The 13,936-nt window shown below is 47.1% G+C and overlaps 1 protein-coding gene across 1 annotated transcript in view; it reads right to left on the bottom strand.

The window, feature by feature from the left end:
- The window catches only part of emilin1b (elastin microfibril interfacer 1b), a 93,558-nt gene that overhangs the window by 51,322 nt on the left and 28,300 nt on the right, over window positions 1–13,936 (bottom strand). The window contains exons 4-5 of the mRNA XM_073050340.1: window positions 11,403–11,566; window positions 9,102–11,279 (exon numbers count right to left, since the gene is read on the bottom strand). Coding sequence (XP_072906441.1) covers window positions 9,102–11,279; window positions 11,403–11,566 — 2,342 coding nt within the window. The remainder of the gene's footprint in view (window positions 1–9,101; window positions 11,280–11,402; window positions 11,567–13,936) is intronic.

The raw sequence follows: 13,936 nt of genomic DNA, 5'->3' as shown, positions 1-13,936 counted from the left end.
CTAAAATCTGCCTGCTTATCTGCTCCTCGGTGTCCCAAGGACTATTTTGGGAGCCTATAGACTACTCCAAGCACTGTGATTGATCCCTTCCTATTTCTGACTTCGACCCAAACTGACTCCATGGACACTCCTTCTGCAGCGTCCTCCCTTTCTATAACCGTGATACTATCCCTGACCAGCAATGCCACTCCCCCCCCCTTTTCTATCCTATTCCTTTTAAAATACCTGAACCCTGGGACCTGCATCATCTAATCCTGCCCTTCCTCCAACCAAGTTTCAGTAACGGCCACAACATTGTAGTTCTACGTACTAATCCATGCTCTAAGTTCATCCTCCTTGTTCCTAATACTCCTAGCATTGAAATAGACACATTTCAACCTCTTTAACAGGCTACAATTATGTTCTGTCCCCTGCCTGTCCTTCCTCATCAACTCAGAACTCTTAGCATCATGCCTGTGTCCTTCTACCCTAATCCCTGCACTCACATTCTGATTCCCACCCCCCGCCAAACTAGTTTAAACCCTCCCCAACAGCTCTAATCAAACCTGCCCGCCAGAATATTGGTCCCCCTGGGATTCAAGTGCAACCCGTCTTTGTTGTATAGGTCACACCTTCCCCAAAAGAGGTCCCAATGATCCAGAAACTTGAATCCCTGCCCCCTGCTCCAATCCCTCAGCCACATATTTATCCTCCACCTCATTCTTTTCGTATTCTCACTGCCGCGTGGCACAGGCAGTAACCCCGAGATTACTACCTTTGAGGTCCTGCTTTTCAACTTCCTTCCTAACTCCCTGTAGTCTTCTTTCAGGACCTCTTCCCTTTTCCTACCTATGTCATTGGTACCAATATGTACCACGACCTCTGGCTGTTCTCCCTCCCACTGCAGGATATCTTGGATGCAATCTAAAACATCCCGGACCCTGACACCTGGGAGGCAAACTACCATCCAAGTTTCTTTCCTGCATCCATAGAATCCGCCGAAGCCTGTGGAGCCAAAGTCCTTTCACTCTGCTGCCCGCTCCCAATGCTGCCCACTGGATATGGCTGCCTTCTTTTTAAACTGTTCACGTTCAACTGGCTGACGTCACGCACCTGCGCAGTCTGGCCTCTCTCTTCCCCCGAGAACTCAAAATGTCTTCCTGCTGGAAATCCTTAGGTGCTCTTCCGCTGCCTTCTTTTTCCGAATCAAAAACTTCTGCAGATTCCTTGCCCTTTTTAAACTGTTCATGCTCAGCTGGCTGACGTTATAGGCAGAGAATGAAGCACCAGGAGTGAGGACCAGGAAGGTATGTACAAGGGAAGCACAGGAACGCTTACAGAACTGCTTTGAATCAGTGGACTTGACTGTATTTAGAGATTTATCTTCAAGTCTGAATGAGTACATCACAGCTGTCACTGACTTCATTAAACCTGTATGGATGAGTGTGTGTATATCACAACTTACTGTACATACCCAATCAAAAGCCATGGATGAACCAGGAGATTCATAGTCTGCTGAGGGCTAGAGCTGCGGCATTCAAGTCTGGTGACCCTGATCTGTACAGGGTATAATTTGCAGAGGGCTATTTCAAGAGCTAAAAGATGATTTTGAGTGAGTTTGGAGGTGATATAGGATGCACATCAACTCTGGCAGGGATTATTGCAGGACCTTTCTTTCAATATGGCGAAACCCAACATCAAGAATGGCAGTAATGCTTCTCTCCCACATGAGTTAAATGTCTTTTGTGCTCACTTTGAAAGGGAGAAGATAACTACAGCTGTTAAAATCCCTGTTGCACCTGGTGACCCTGATATCCCTGTTTCAGAGGCCGATGTCAAGCCTTCAAAAGAGTGAACCCACGCAAGGTGACAGGTTCCGATGGTCTACCTGGTAAGGCTCTGAAAATCTGTGCCAATCAACTGTCAGAGTTGTTCAAAGACGTTTCCAATCTCTCATTGTTACAGCTGGAAGTTCCTATCTGCTTCAAAAGTACAACAACCATACCAGTGCCAAGAAGAGCTGGGAGAGCTGCATGAAAACCATCGTCCAGTAGCACTCACATCTACAGTGATGAAGACTTTGAGAGGTAGGTTATGACTAGAATCAACTCCTGCCTCTGCAAGGACTGGGACCTACTGCAACTTGCCTATCTCCACAGTAGGTCTACGATCTCACTGACTGTCAGTACGGCTTTGGATCACCTGGACAATACAAATACCTATGTCAGGATGCTGTTCATCGACTACAGCTCAGCATCTAACACCGTTGTTCCTACAGTTCTGAATGAAAAGCTACAGAACCTGGGCCTTTGTACCTCCCTCTGCAATTGGATCCTTGACTTCCTAATTTAGGACCACAATCTGTGCAGATTGATAATAATGTCTCCACCTCACTGATCTACACTGCCGCACCTCAGAGGTGGGTGCTTAGCCCACTGCTCTACTCTCTCTATACCCATGACTGTGTGGCTAGGCATAGCTCAAATGCCATCTATAAATTTGCTGAAGATTCCGCCATTGTTTGTAGAAGATCAGATGGTGATGAGAGAGTGTACAGGAGCAAGATACACCAGTTAGTTGAGCAGTGTGGCAGCAACAACCTTAACGTCAGTAAGACAAAAGAGCTGATTGCAGACTTCAGAAAGGATAAGACGAGGGAACACACAACAGTCCTCATAGAGGGATTAGACATGGAGAGGGTGAGCAATTTCATGTTCCTGGGTGTCAATACCTCAGAGGATCTGACCTGAAACCAATATATTAATGAAGCTATGAAGAAGGCAAGACACTGGCTATATTTCATTAAAAGTTTGTGGAGATTTTATATGTCACCAAAAACACTCACAAATTTCTACAGATGAGGAATGGAGAACGTTCTGGTTGCATTACCATCTGGCCGGGGGTGGGGGGGGGGGGAGCGGTGCCACTGTACAGGATGGAAGGAAGGTACAGAGAGTTGTAAAATTAGCCAGCTCTATCATGGGCACTAGTCTCGTTTTCTGAGGTACTGCATCTACAAGAAGCAGTACCTCAGAAACATGGCGTCCATCATTAAGGATCCTCACCACCCAGGAAATGCCCTCTTCTCCTTGTTACCATCAAGAATGAGGTACCATCAAGAAGGCATACACTCAATGATTCAGGAACAGTTTTATTCCCTCTGCCATCCAATTTCTAAATGGACATTGAACCCATGAACACTACCACACTACTTTCTTACTTCCTTTTTTTTAAAACAGGGCTTATTTAAATATATATATATCTAGAACACAGAAAACGTACAGCACAATACAGACCTTTTGGCCCACAAAGCTGTGCCGAACATGTCCTTACCTTAGAACTACCTAGGCTTACCCATAGCCCTCTATTTTTCTAAGCTCCATGTACCCATCCAGGAGCCTCTTAAAAGACCCTATCGTTTCTGCCTCCACCACCATCGCTAGCAGTCCATTCCATGCACTCATCTCTCTGCGTAAAAAAACTCACCCCTGACATCTCCTCTGCACCTACTTCCAAGCACCTTAAAACTACGCCCTCTCATGCTAGCCATTTCAATCCTGGGAAAAAGCCTCTGACTATCCAATCAATGCCTCTCATTAACTTGTACACCTTTAACAGGTCACCTCTTATCCTCCGTCACTCCAAGGAGAAAAGGCCAAGTTCCCTCAACCTATTCTCATAAGGCATGCTCCTCAATCCAGGTAACATCCTTGTAAACCTCACTATAAAACCCACTGATAAGGGGGGAGCTGTTGTAGTCTGGCGTACTGACCTCTACCTGGCCGAGGCACAGCGACAACTCTCTGATACCTCCTCTTATTTACCCCTTGATCATGACCCCACTAAGGAGCACCAGGCCACTGTCTTCTATACCATCACCAACCTTATCAACTCTGGGGATCTCCCAATGACTGCCACCAACCTCAAAGTTCCCACACCCCGCACTTCCCGATTCTACCTCCTACCCAAGATCCACAAACCTGCCTGTCCAGGTAGACCCATTGTCTCAGCTTGCTCCTGCCCCATTGAACTCATTTCTGCATACCTTGACACTGTTTTATCCCCCCTTGTTCAATCCCTTCCCACCTTTGTTCGTGACACTTCTCACACTTTGAATTTTTTTCAATGATTTTAAGTACCCTGGCCCCCACCGCCTTATTTTCACCATGGACGTCCAGTCCCTATATACTTCCATCCCCCAGCAGGAAAGGTCTCAAAGCTCTCTGCTTCTTTTTGGATTCCAGACCTAACCAATTCCCCTCTACCACCACTCTCCTCTGTCTAGCAGAATTAGTTCTTACTCTCAATAATTTATCCTTTGTCTCCTCCCAGTTCCTCCAAACCAAAGGTGTAGCCATGGGCACCCGCATGGGTCCCAGTTATGCCTGCCTTTTTGTTGGCTTTGTGGAACAGTCAATGTTCCAAGCCTATACTGGTATCCGTCCCTCTCTTTTCCTTCGCTACATCAATGACTGCATTGGCGCTGCCTCCTGCACGCATGCTGAGCTCGTTAACTTCATTAACTTTGCCTCCAACTTTCACCCTGCCCTCAAATTTATCTGGTCCATTTCTGACACCTCCCTCCCCTTTCTTGATCTTTCTGTCCCCATCTCTGGAGACGGCTTATCTACTGATATCTATTATAAGCCTACAGACTCACAGCTACCTGGACTATTCCTCTTCCCACCCTGTCTCTTGCAAAAATGCTACCCCCTTCTCACAATTCCTCCGCCTCCGCCGCATCTGCTCTCAGGATGAGGCTTTTCATTCCAGGACGAAGGAAATGTCTTCCTTTTTTAAACAAAGGAGCTTCCCTTCTTCCACCATCAACTCTGCTCTCAAATGCATTTCTCCCATTTCCTGCACATCTGCCCTCACCCCATCTGCCCACCACCCCACTTGGGATAGGGTTACCACCCCACCAGCCTCCGAGTCCAACGTATAATTCTCTGTAACCTCTGCCACCTCCAATGGGATCCCACTACCAAGCACATCTTTCCCTCCCCCCCCTTTCTGCTTTCCACAGGGATCGTTCCCTACGCGACTCCCTTGTCCGTTTGTCCCCCCCATCCCTTCCCACCGATCTCCTTCCTGGCACTTATCCTTATAAGTGGAACAAGTGCTACACCTGCCCTTACACTTCCTCCCTCACCACCATTCAAGGCCCCAGACAGTCCTTCCAGGTGAGGCGACACTTCACCTGTGAGTCGGCTGGTGTGGTATACTGCGTCCTGTGCTCCCGGTGTGGCCTTTTATATATTGGTGAGACCCGACACAGACTGGGAGACTGTTTTGCTGAACACCTACACTCTGTCCGCCAGAGAAAGCAGGATCTCCCAGTGGCCACACATTTCAATTCCATGTCCCATTCCCATTCTGATACATCTATCCATGGCCTCCTCTACTGTCAAGATGAATCCACACTCAGGTTGGAGGAACAACACCTTATATACCGGCTGGGTAGCCTCCAACCTGATGGCATGAACGTTGACTTCTCTAACTTCCGTTAATGCCCCTTCTCCCCTTCTTACCCCATCCCTGGTATATTTAGTTTACCCCCCCCTTATTTTTCTTCTCTTTCTGCCCATCACTCTGCCTGTTCTCCATCTCCCTCTGGTGTTCCCCCCCTCCCCCTCTCTTTCTCCCTAGGCCTCCCGATCAATGATCCTTTCCCTTCTCCAACTCTGTATCCCTTTTGCCAATCACCTTTCCAGCTCTCAGCTTCACCCCACTCCCTCCGGTCTTCTCCTAGCATTGTGCATTTTCCCCTCCCCCTCCTACTTTCAAATCTCTTACTATCTTTCCTTTCAGTTAGTCCTGACGAAGGGTCTTGGCCTGAAACGTCGACAGTGCTCCTTCTTATAGATGCTGCCTGGCCTGCTGTGTTCCACCAGCATTTTGTGTGTGTTGCTTGAACATCCTAGTAAATCTCCTCTGCACGCTTTCTATAGTTTCCACATCCTTCCTGTAGTGAGGAGACCAGAACTGAGCACAGTACTCCGAGTGGGGTCTGACCAGGGTCCTATATAGCTGTAACATTACCTCTCTGCTCTTGAACTCAATCCCATGGTTGATGAAGGCCAATGCACCATATGCCTTCTTAACCACACAGTCAAACTGTGCAGCAGCTTTGAGTGTCCTATGGACTTGGACCCCAAGATCCCTCTGATCCTCCACACTACCAAGAGTCTTACCATTAATGCTATATTCTGCCATCATATTTGACCTACCAAAATGAACCACCTCACACTTATCTGGATTGAAATCCATCTGCCACTTCTCAGCCCAGTTTTGCATCCTATCAATGTCCCACTGTAACTTCTGACAGCCTTCCACACTATCCACAACACCCCCAAACTTTGTGTCATCAGCAAATTTACTAACCCATCCCTCCACTTCCTCAGCCAGGTCATTTATAAAAACCACAAAGGGCAGGGGTCCCAGAACAGATCCTTGAGGCACACCATGCAGAATACGATCTATGAGAAGGGAAACTCTGATCTCAAATCTCTGCTGCCTGGCAGCTACACCAACTCATGAGGAAGACTTCAGCAGTAAACCATGAGGAAAAAATATATATACTTACAGTAATTCACATTTTTCCCTCTATTATCATGTATTGCATAGTACTACTGCAGGAAAGTTAACAAAGTTCACGACATATACCGGGGTATTCAACGTGATTGCAATTGTGATTCTGACCCTCTTTCTATTGAGTAAAAAAGCTTTCAGAATGGGAATAGGAAGTTGAACTGAAATCAGTAGCTACTTTCTGACATGTTAGTCCATGGCTTTCTCTACTGCTACGATGAGGCCACTCTCAGGTTGGAGGTGCAATATCCCATAATTCATCTGGGAAACCTCCAACCTGATGGTACAAACATAGATTTTTCTAACCTGATAATTTCTCTTTCCCTTCTCTCATTTTCCATTCCTCTTTCTAGTTATCCTCTCACCTTTTTCTTCCTCTCATCTGCCCATCGCCTACCTCCAGTTGCTGTCTTCCTTCTGTTTCATCCATAGTCCACCCTCCCCTCCAATCAAATTCCTTCTTCAGCCCTTCATCTTTCCCTCCAGCTTCTTACTTCATCCTCAGCCACCACCATCCCCTCACCTGTTCTCACCTACCACCTGCCAGCTTGTACACGTTCCCCTCCCCAACGTCTCATTCAGGCTTTTTCCCCCTTTCTTACTCAGCCAAAACACCAATTGTTTATTCAGCACCACAGACGCAGCCCAACCTGCTGAGCTCCTCCAGCATTTTGTGTATGCTGGCCACATTCAGTCTGGAAGGTGATATATATTGTAAGTGATCTAGGATGAGATAGCCGGTGGATTCATATAGTGACAGACCCGTCCCCACCGGTATTGTACCCTGGTGTTATACAGTGACAGACCCATCCCCACCGGTATTGTACCCCGGTGTTATACAGTGACAGACCCGTCCCCACCGGTACTGTACCCCGGTGTTATACCGTGACAGACCCATCCCCACTGGTACTGTGCCCCAATGTTATACACTGGCAGACCCATCCCCACTGGTACTGTACCCTGATGTTATACACTGGCAGACCCATCCCCACTGGTACTGTACCCTGATGTTATACACTGGCAGACCCATCCCCACCGGTACTGTGCCCCAATGTTATACACTGGCAGACCCATCCCCACTGGTACTGTACCCTGATGTTATACAGTGACAGACCCGTCCCCACCGGTACTGTACCCTGATGTTATACACTGGCAGACCCATCCCCACTGGTACTGTACCCTGATGTTATACACTGGCAGACCCATCCCCACCGGTACTGTGCCCCAATGTTATACACTGGCAGACCCATCCCCACTGGTACTGTACCCTAGTGTTATACAGTGACAGACCTGTCCCCACCGGTACTGTACCCCGGTGTTATACAGTGACAGACCCGTCCCCACTGGTACTGTACCCTAGTGTTATACAGTGACAGACCTGTCCCCACTGGTACTGTACCCCGGTGTTATACAGTGACAGACCCGTCCCCACCGGTACTGTACCCCAGTGTTATACCGTGATGGACCCATCCCCACCGGTAATGTACCCTAGTGTTATACAGTGACAGACCCGTCCCCACCGGTACTGTACCCTAGTGTTATACAGTGACAGACCTGTCCCCACCGGTACTGTACCCCGGTGTTATACAGTGACAGACCCGTCCCCACCGGTACTGTACCCCAGTGTTATACCGTGATGGACCCATCCCCACCGGTAATGTACCCTAGTGTTATACAGTGACAGACCCGTCCCCACCGGTACTGTACCCCGGTGTTATACAGTGACAGACCCATCCCCACCGGTACTGTACCCTGATGTTATACACTGACAGACCCATCCCCACCGGTACCGTACCCGTTTTATACAGTGACAGACCCATCCCCACCGGTACTGTACCCCGGTGTTATACAGTGACAGACCCGTCCCCACCGGTACTGTACCCCGGTGTTATACCATGATGGACCCATCCCCACCGGTAATGTACCCTAGTGTTATACAGTGACAGACCCGTCCCCACCAGTACTGTACCCCGGTGTTATACAGTGACAGACCCATCCCCACCGGTACTGTACCCTAGTGTTATACAGTGACAGACCCGTCCCCACCGGTACTGTACCCCGGTGTTATACAGTGACAGACCCATCCCCACCGGTACTGTACCCTGATGTTATACCGTGACGGACCCATCCCCACTGGTACTGTACCCCGGTGTTATACACTGGCAGACCCATCCCCACGGGTATTGTACCCCGATGTCATACACTGAAAGACCCATCCCCACCGGTACCGTACCCCGGTTTTATCCAGTGACAGACCCATCCCCACCGGTACTGTACCCCAGTGTTATACAGTGACAGACCCATCCCCACCGGTATTGTACCCCGATGTTATACACTGACAGACCCGTCCCCACCGGTACCGTACCCCTGTTTTATACAGTGACAGACCCACCCCCACTGGTATTGTACCCCGATGTGATACACTGACAGACCCGTCCCCACCGGTACCGTACCCCGGTGTTATACAGTGACAAATTATTCGCACAGAACAGAATGAATCTATTTTAGTTCTATTTCATCATTGAACTCACCTGTGAATTCCTGCACAGTGAAGTTGTGAATTTCTGTGTGTATCTCAGACACAGAATGATTGAGCAATGATATTTTTTGTTTGAGATTTGTTAGGTGAGTATTTTTTATATTTTTTAACTCTTCAGAATGTCTCTGCAATGTGGCATTGAAATCCCGTTGGCAATTCCACAGGCTTGAAACATGTCGGTTTAAACCCTCTTTGATCTTCTCCAGACTCTGCGAGACAGAATCTAGCTTGTTGCAGACTTGCTCCATCCTGGACATTCGTTCTTCCAGCCTTTCTCCAGAATTTTTGCATTCACTGCCCTCCTCCACTATCTGGTTTCTCACCTTCCCTAATTCATTCTGGAAGATGACAAGCTTGTTGCCTGTGTCCTCAATGTGATCAAATATTTTCTCCTGGATCCTGCTGATGTCTGTCTTCAGTTTATTGGCATTGCTGTGGAAGGTCATGTTCAGTTTATCAGTGTTGTGGCCTTGCTGATGGACAATGTCTTGGAGGGCCCTTAACGTATTATTTACTGAGTTGTAGGTTAAGATGACATCTCGTAGCTCCCCATTTATCGATCCGAGATCAATCCCCAAATTGCCACCAAACATTCCAAGCCTTTTGAGTGTATTGTTGAAGTTTTCTATTTTTAATAGCAAATCTTCGTACTGTTTGTTTGGATCACCAAGCTCCACTTTGAACTTGTTGAATTCAGTCTGAACTCGTGAGCAGGAGTGTCTGCAATCATTCTCCAAACGGCTGAATCTCTGCCTAATTTTTTCCAGCTCTTCAGTCAGGTGCTCAACTTGTCTCTTTGTTTCCTCTCCACTCTGAAGGACTTCATCTTTAATGGTGTTACAGATTGTTAAACTGGTCTCAGCTGAAGACTGCAGTTTATCCTCCAGGTCCCTAAGGCCAGAGTTAACGAATCTCATTTGGTCCTCATTAGAATGAGTCATTGATTCCAACTGCTTAACTTCCTCCCCAAACTGTTGTAGTCTGTTTCTCAGTGAATGTCCTCCTATGGTCAGGTTGTGCACCCTCTTCCCAGTGTCCCGAATGTTCATCTCATTCTCTGCTATCTTTATCTGAAGCTTCGTTAAAAGCTCCAACATCTGAGCAGTATCTTGTCCGTCCTGAGTGAGAAGTGAAGAGTTACAGTGCTGTGCACAGCCACTGACAGCTCCTTGCACCCTGGACTCCAGTTGGTGCAATTGACTCACCACTGACTCCAGGCTGTGTCCATCTGACCTCATGTTCTTCTTCAGAGTTGTGACATCCTCACCTATTCCATGAATTGTCTCCCTCAGCCAATCATCAAAGACTGTGGAGTTGCCCAGAACAGACACCACTGTGTTGATCCGCTCCTCATTCTCATGGATTCGATCTCCAAATTCATTTCTCAGATTCTCCAGCTGGGTCACAATGTGTTTCTCAAGGTTCATCTCAGTCAGATTCAGTTTCCGTTCAAGATTTTGCAATTGATCATCCCACAGAGAGGTTCCTGAAGAGAAATCAGGAGATGGAGACTTTCTGTGTAACCTCTGTTCCAGTCCAGTCACCACCTCAGCGAGGGATACTAGCTTGCCTTCAACATCCTCCACCTTCGACTGAATGCTCTCTGTTTCCCGGCAGCAGGAGTCATCCACTGAAGTAGTTAGCCTAGTGAGGTGTTTGTGCATGCCCTCTATTAGAAGCCGATTGTGCTGCTCGGTCCTATTAAATATTCTTCCCAGATCTTGCAGCCTTTGCCTGAACATTCCCTGCTGCTGTCGTAGAAGTTCGATGTCAGCCCGACAAGAGAAACAGGAGTGCTGAATTCGAAGTTCCACCTCCCGTACCAGTTCCTCCTTCAGGTCAGACAACTTGTGGCTGACCTCAGATGGGCTGCCAGCTGTTCCAGATGCTCCAATGGTGTTTAAGACGTCAATCTCAATATCGTGCTCCCTCACTCGGTTGTCAATCTGTTGGAGTTTGTTCTGAATCTCATTGATGGTGTCCTTCATGTCTGTGTGAGAGGCAGCGTCGGCTGGCTGTTCCCCATTCACTGCTCTCTCAATCACTCTCTGCATCTCCTCTTGAAACTTCTCTGTCATTGTTTCGATGGTGTTCTGCAGTTTATGGACTTGCTGAGTTAGGCTCTGGATCTTCTCCTCCATCTGACGAGATTTATCTGAGTTTTTTCCATCTGTGATCAGACAAGGAGGAGATAATCAATGATCTGCTAGGAAGTATGCAGCTGCAGATGACAGGACCAAGCCCCACCCAGTGTGGTGTACAATGCAGTAAGGCCAGAAACAGAGTGCCTTACCTTCCTCTGGTTGTTTGTTATCAGACCTTGAACTTTCTTCCTCAACCAATCCAGGTAGGCTCACTGAACAATCATCTCCAGAATAACCGTGACAACACTTCCATTCCATTTCAGAAACCATTTTGTAGGCAATTTTGTATCGTGGCTTCATAAAAGAACGATACCTTTGAGAGGCAAATTTCACAGGAGGACAATCAGTAGCTATGAGACCCATACACAGAAGCAAGGCCAGGAGGCACAGTGGGATCCAGGTAAATGTGTAGATACAGAATTGGCTGGCCCACAAAAGGCATAAGGTGGTTGTTAATGGAATGAATTCTGCCTCGAGGTCAGTGACCAGTGGTCTTCTGTAGGGATTTGTTCTGGGACGCCAGCTCTTTGTGATTTTTATAAAAGAATTGATAAGGAAGTGGAATGTAGGTTAGTAAGTTTGCAGATGATACAAAAGTTGGTGGTGTTATGCAAAGCATAGAAAGTTATTGTAGGTAATAATGGAATATTAATAGGATTCAGAGCTGGGTGAGAAGTGGCAGATGGAGTTCAATCCAGAAAAGTGAGAAGTGATTCACTTTGTTAGGTTGAATTTGAAGGCAGAATACATGATTAATGTCAAGATTCTTAACAGTGTGGAGGAAGAAGGATTTTGGTGTCCACATCCACAGATCCCTCAAAGTTGCTGCATAAGCTGATAGGCTGTGGCCATTCTTGTGAATTTGCCAGTGTTTAGAGTGGCTTGGCTCATAGAAACATAGAAAACCTACAGCACAATACAGGCCCTTCGGCCCACAAAGTTGTGCTGAACACATATTTACTTTAGAAATTACCTAGGGTTACCCATAGCCTCTATTTTTTGAAGCTCCATGTACCTATCCAGGAGTCTATTAAAAGACCCTATCGTATCTGCCTCCACCACTGTTGCTGCCAACCCATTCCACGTACTCACCACTCTCTGTGTAAAAAAACTTACCCGATATCTCCTCTGTACCTGCTTCCAAGCACCTTAAAACTGTGCCCTCTCGTGATAGCAATGTCAGCCCTGGGAAAAAGCTTCTGACTATCCACACGATCAATGCCTCTCATCATCTTATACAACTCTATCAGTTCACCTCTCATCTTCCATCGCTCGAAGGAGAAAAGGCCAAGTTCACTCAACCTATTCTTGTAAGGCATGCTCCCCAATCCAGGCAACATCCTTGTAAATCTCCTCTGCACCCTTTCTATAGTTTCCACATACTTCCTGTAGTGAGGTGACCAGAACTGAGCACAGTACTCCAAGTGGGGTCTGACCAGGGTCCTCTATAGCTGTGAGATTACCTCTCAGCTCTTAAACTCAGTCCCACGGTTGATGAAGGCCAATGCACCATATGCCTTCTTAACCATAGAGTCAACCTGCGCAGCTGCTTTGAGTGTCCTATGGACTCGGACCCCAAGATCCCTCTGATCCTCCACACTGCCAGAGTCTTATCATTAATTCTATATTCTGCCATCATATTTGACCTACCAAAATGAATCACCTCACACTTATCTGGGTTGAACTCCATCTGCCACTTCTCAGCCCAGTTTTGCATCCTATCGCTGTAACCTCTGACAGCCCTCCACACTATCCACAACACCCCCAACCTTTGTGTCATCAGCAAATTTACTAACCCACCCCACCACTTCCTCATCCAGGTCATTTATAAAAATCACTAAGAGAAGGAGTCCCAGAACAGATTCCTGAGGCATTCCACTTGTCACAGGCCTCCATGCAGAATATGACCCATCTACAACCACTCTTTGCCTTCTGTGGGCAAGCCAATTCTGGACCCACAAAGCAAGGTCCCCTAGGATCCCATGTCTCCTTACTTTCTCAATAAGCCTTGCATGAGGTACCTTATCAAATGCCTTACTGAAATCCATATACACTACATCTACTACTCTACCTTCATCAACATGTTTAGTCACATCCTCAAAAAATTTACTCAAGCTCATAAGGCACAACCTGCCTTTGACAAAGCCATGCTGAGTATTCCTTATCATATTATGCCTCTCCAGAATGTTCATAAATCCTGCCTCTCAGGATCTTCTCCATCAACTTACCAACCACTGAAGTAAGACTCAATGGTCTATAATTTACTGGGCTATCTCTACTCCCTTTCTTGAATAACGGAATAACATTTGCAACCCTCCAATCCTCCGGAACCTCCCCCATCCCCATCGATGATGCAAAGATCATTGCCAGAGGGTCAGCTATCTCCCCCCTCGCCTCCCACAGTATCCTGGGGTACATTTTGTCTAGTCTCGGAGACTTATCCAACTTGATGCTTTCCAAAAGCTCCAGCACATCCTCTTTCTTAATGTCTATTGCTTAAGCTTTTCAATCCACTGTAAATCATCTCTACAATCGCCACGATCCTTTTCCATAGTAAATACTGAAGCAAAGTATTCATTAAGTACCTCAGCTATCCCCTCCAGTTCCATACACACTTTTCCATTGTCACACTTGATTGGTCCTTTTCTCTCACATCTTATCCTCTTGCTCTTCACCTTGTAAG

The sequence above is a fragment of the Hemitrygon akajei genome, chromosome 7 (assembly GCF_048418815.1).
Source record: "Hemitrygon akajei chromosome 7, sHemAka1.3, whole genome shotgun sequence".
In the NCBI taxonomy this organism is placed as follows: domain Eukaryota; kingdom Metazoa; phylum Chordata; class Chondrichthyes; order Myliobatiformes; family Dasyatidae; genus Hemitrygon; species Hemitrygon akajei.
The sequence above is the reverse complement of the archived record's forward strand: the minus strand, read 5'-3'. Positions and strand labels throughout refer to the sequence as shown.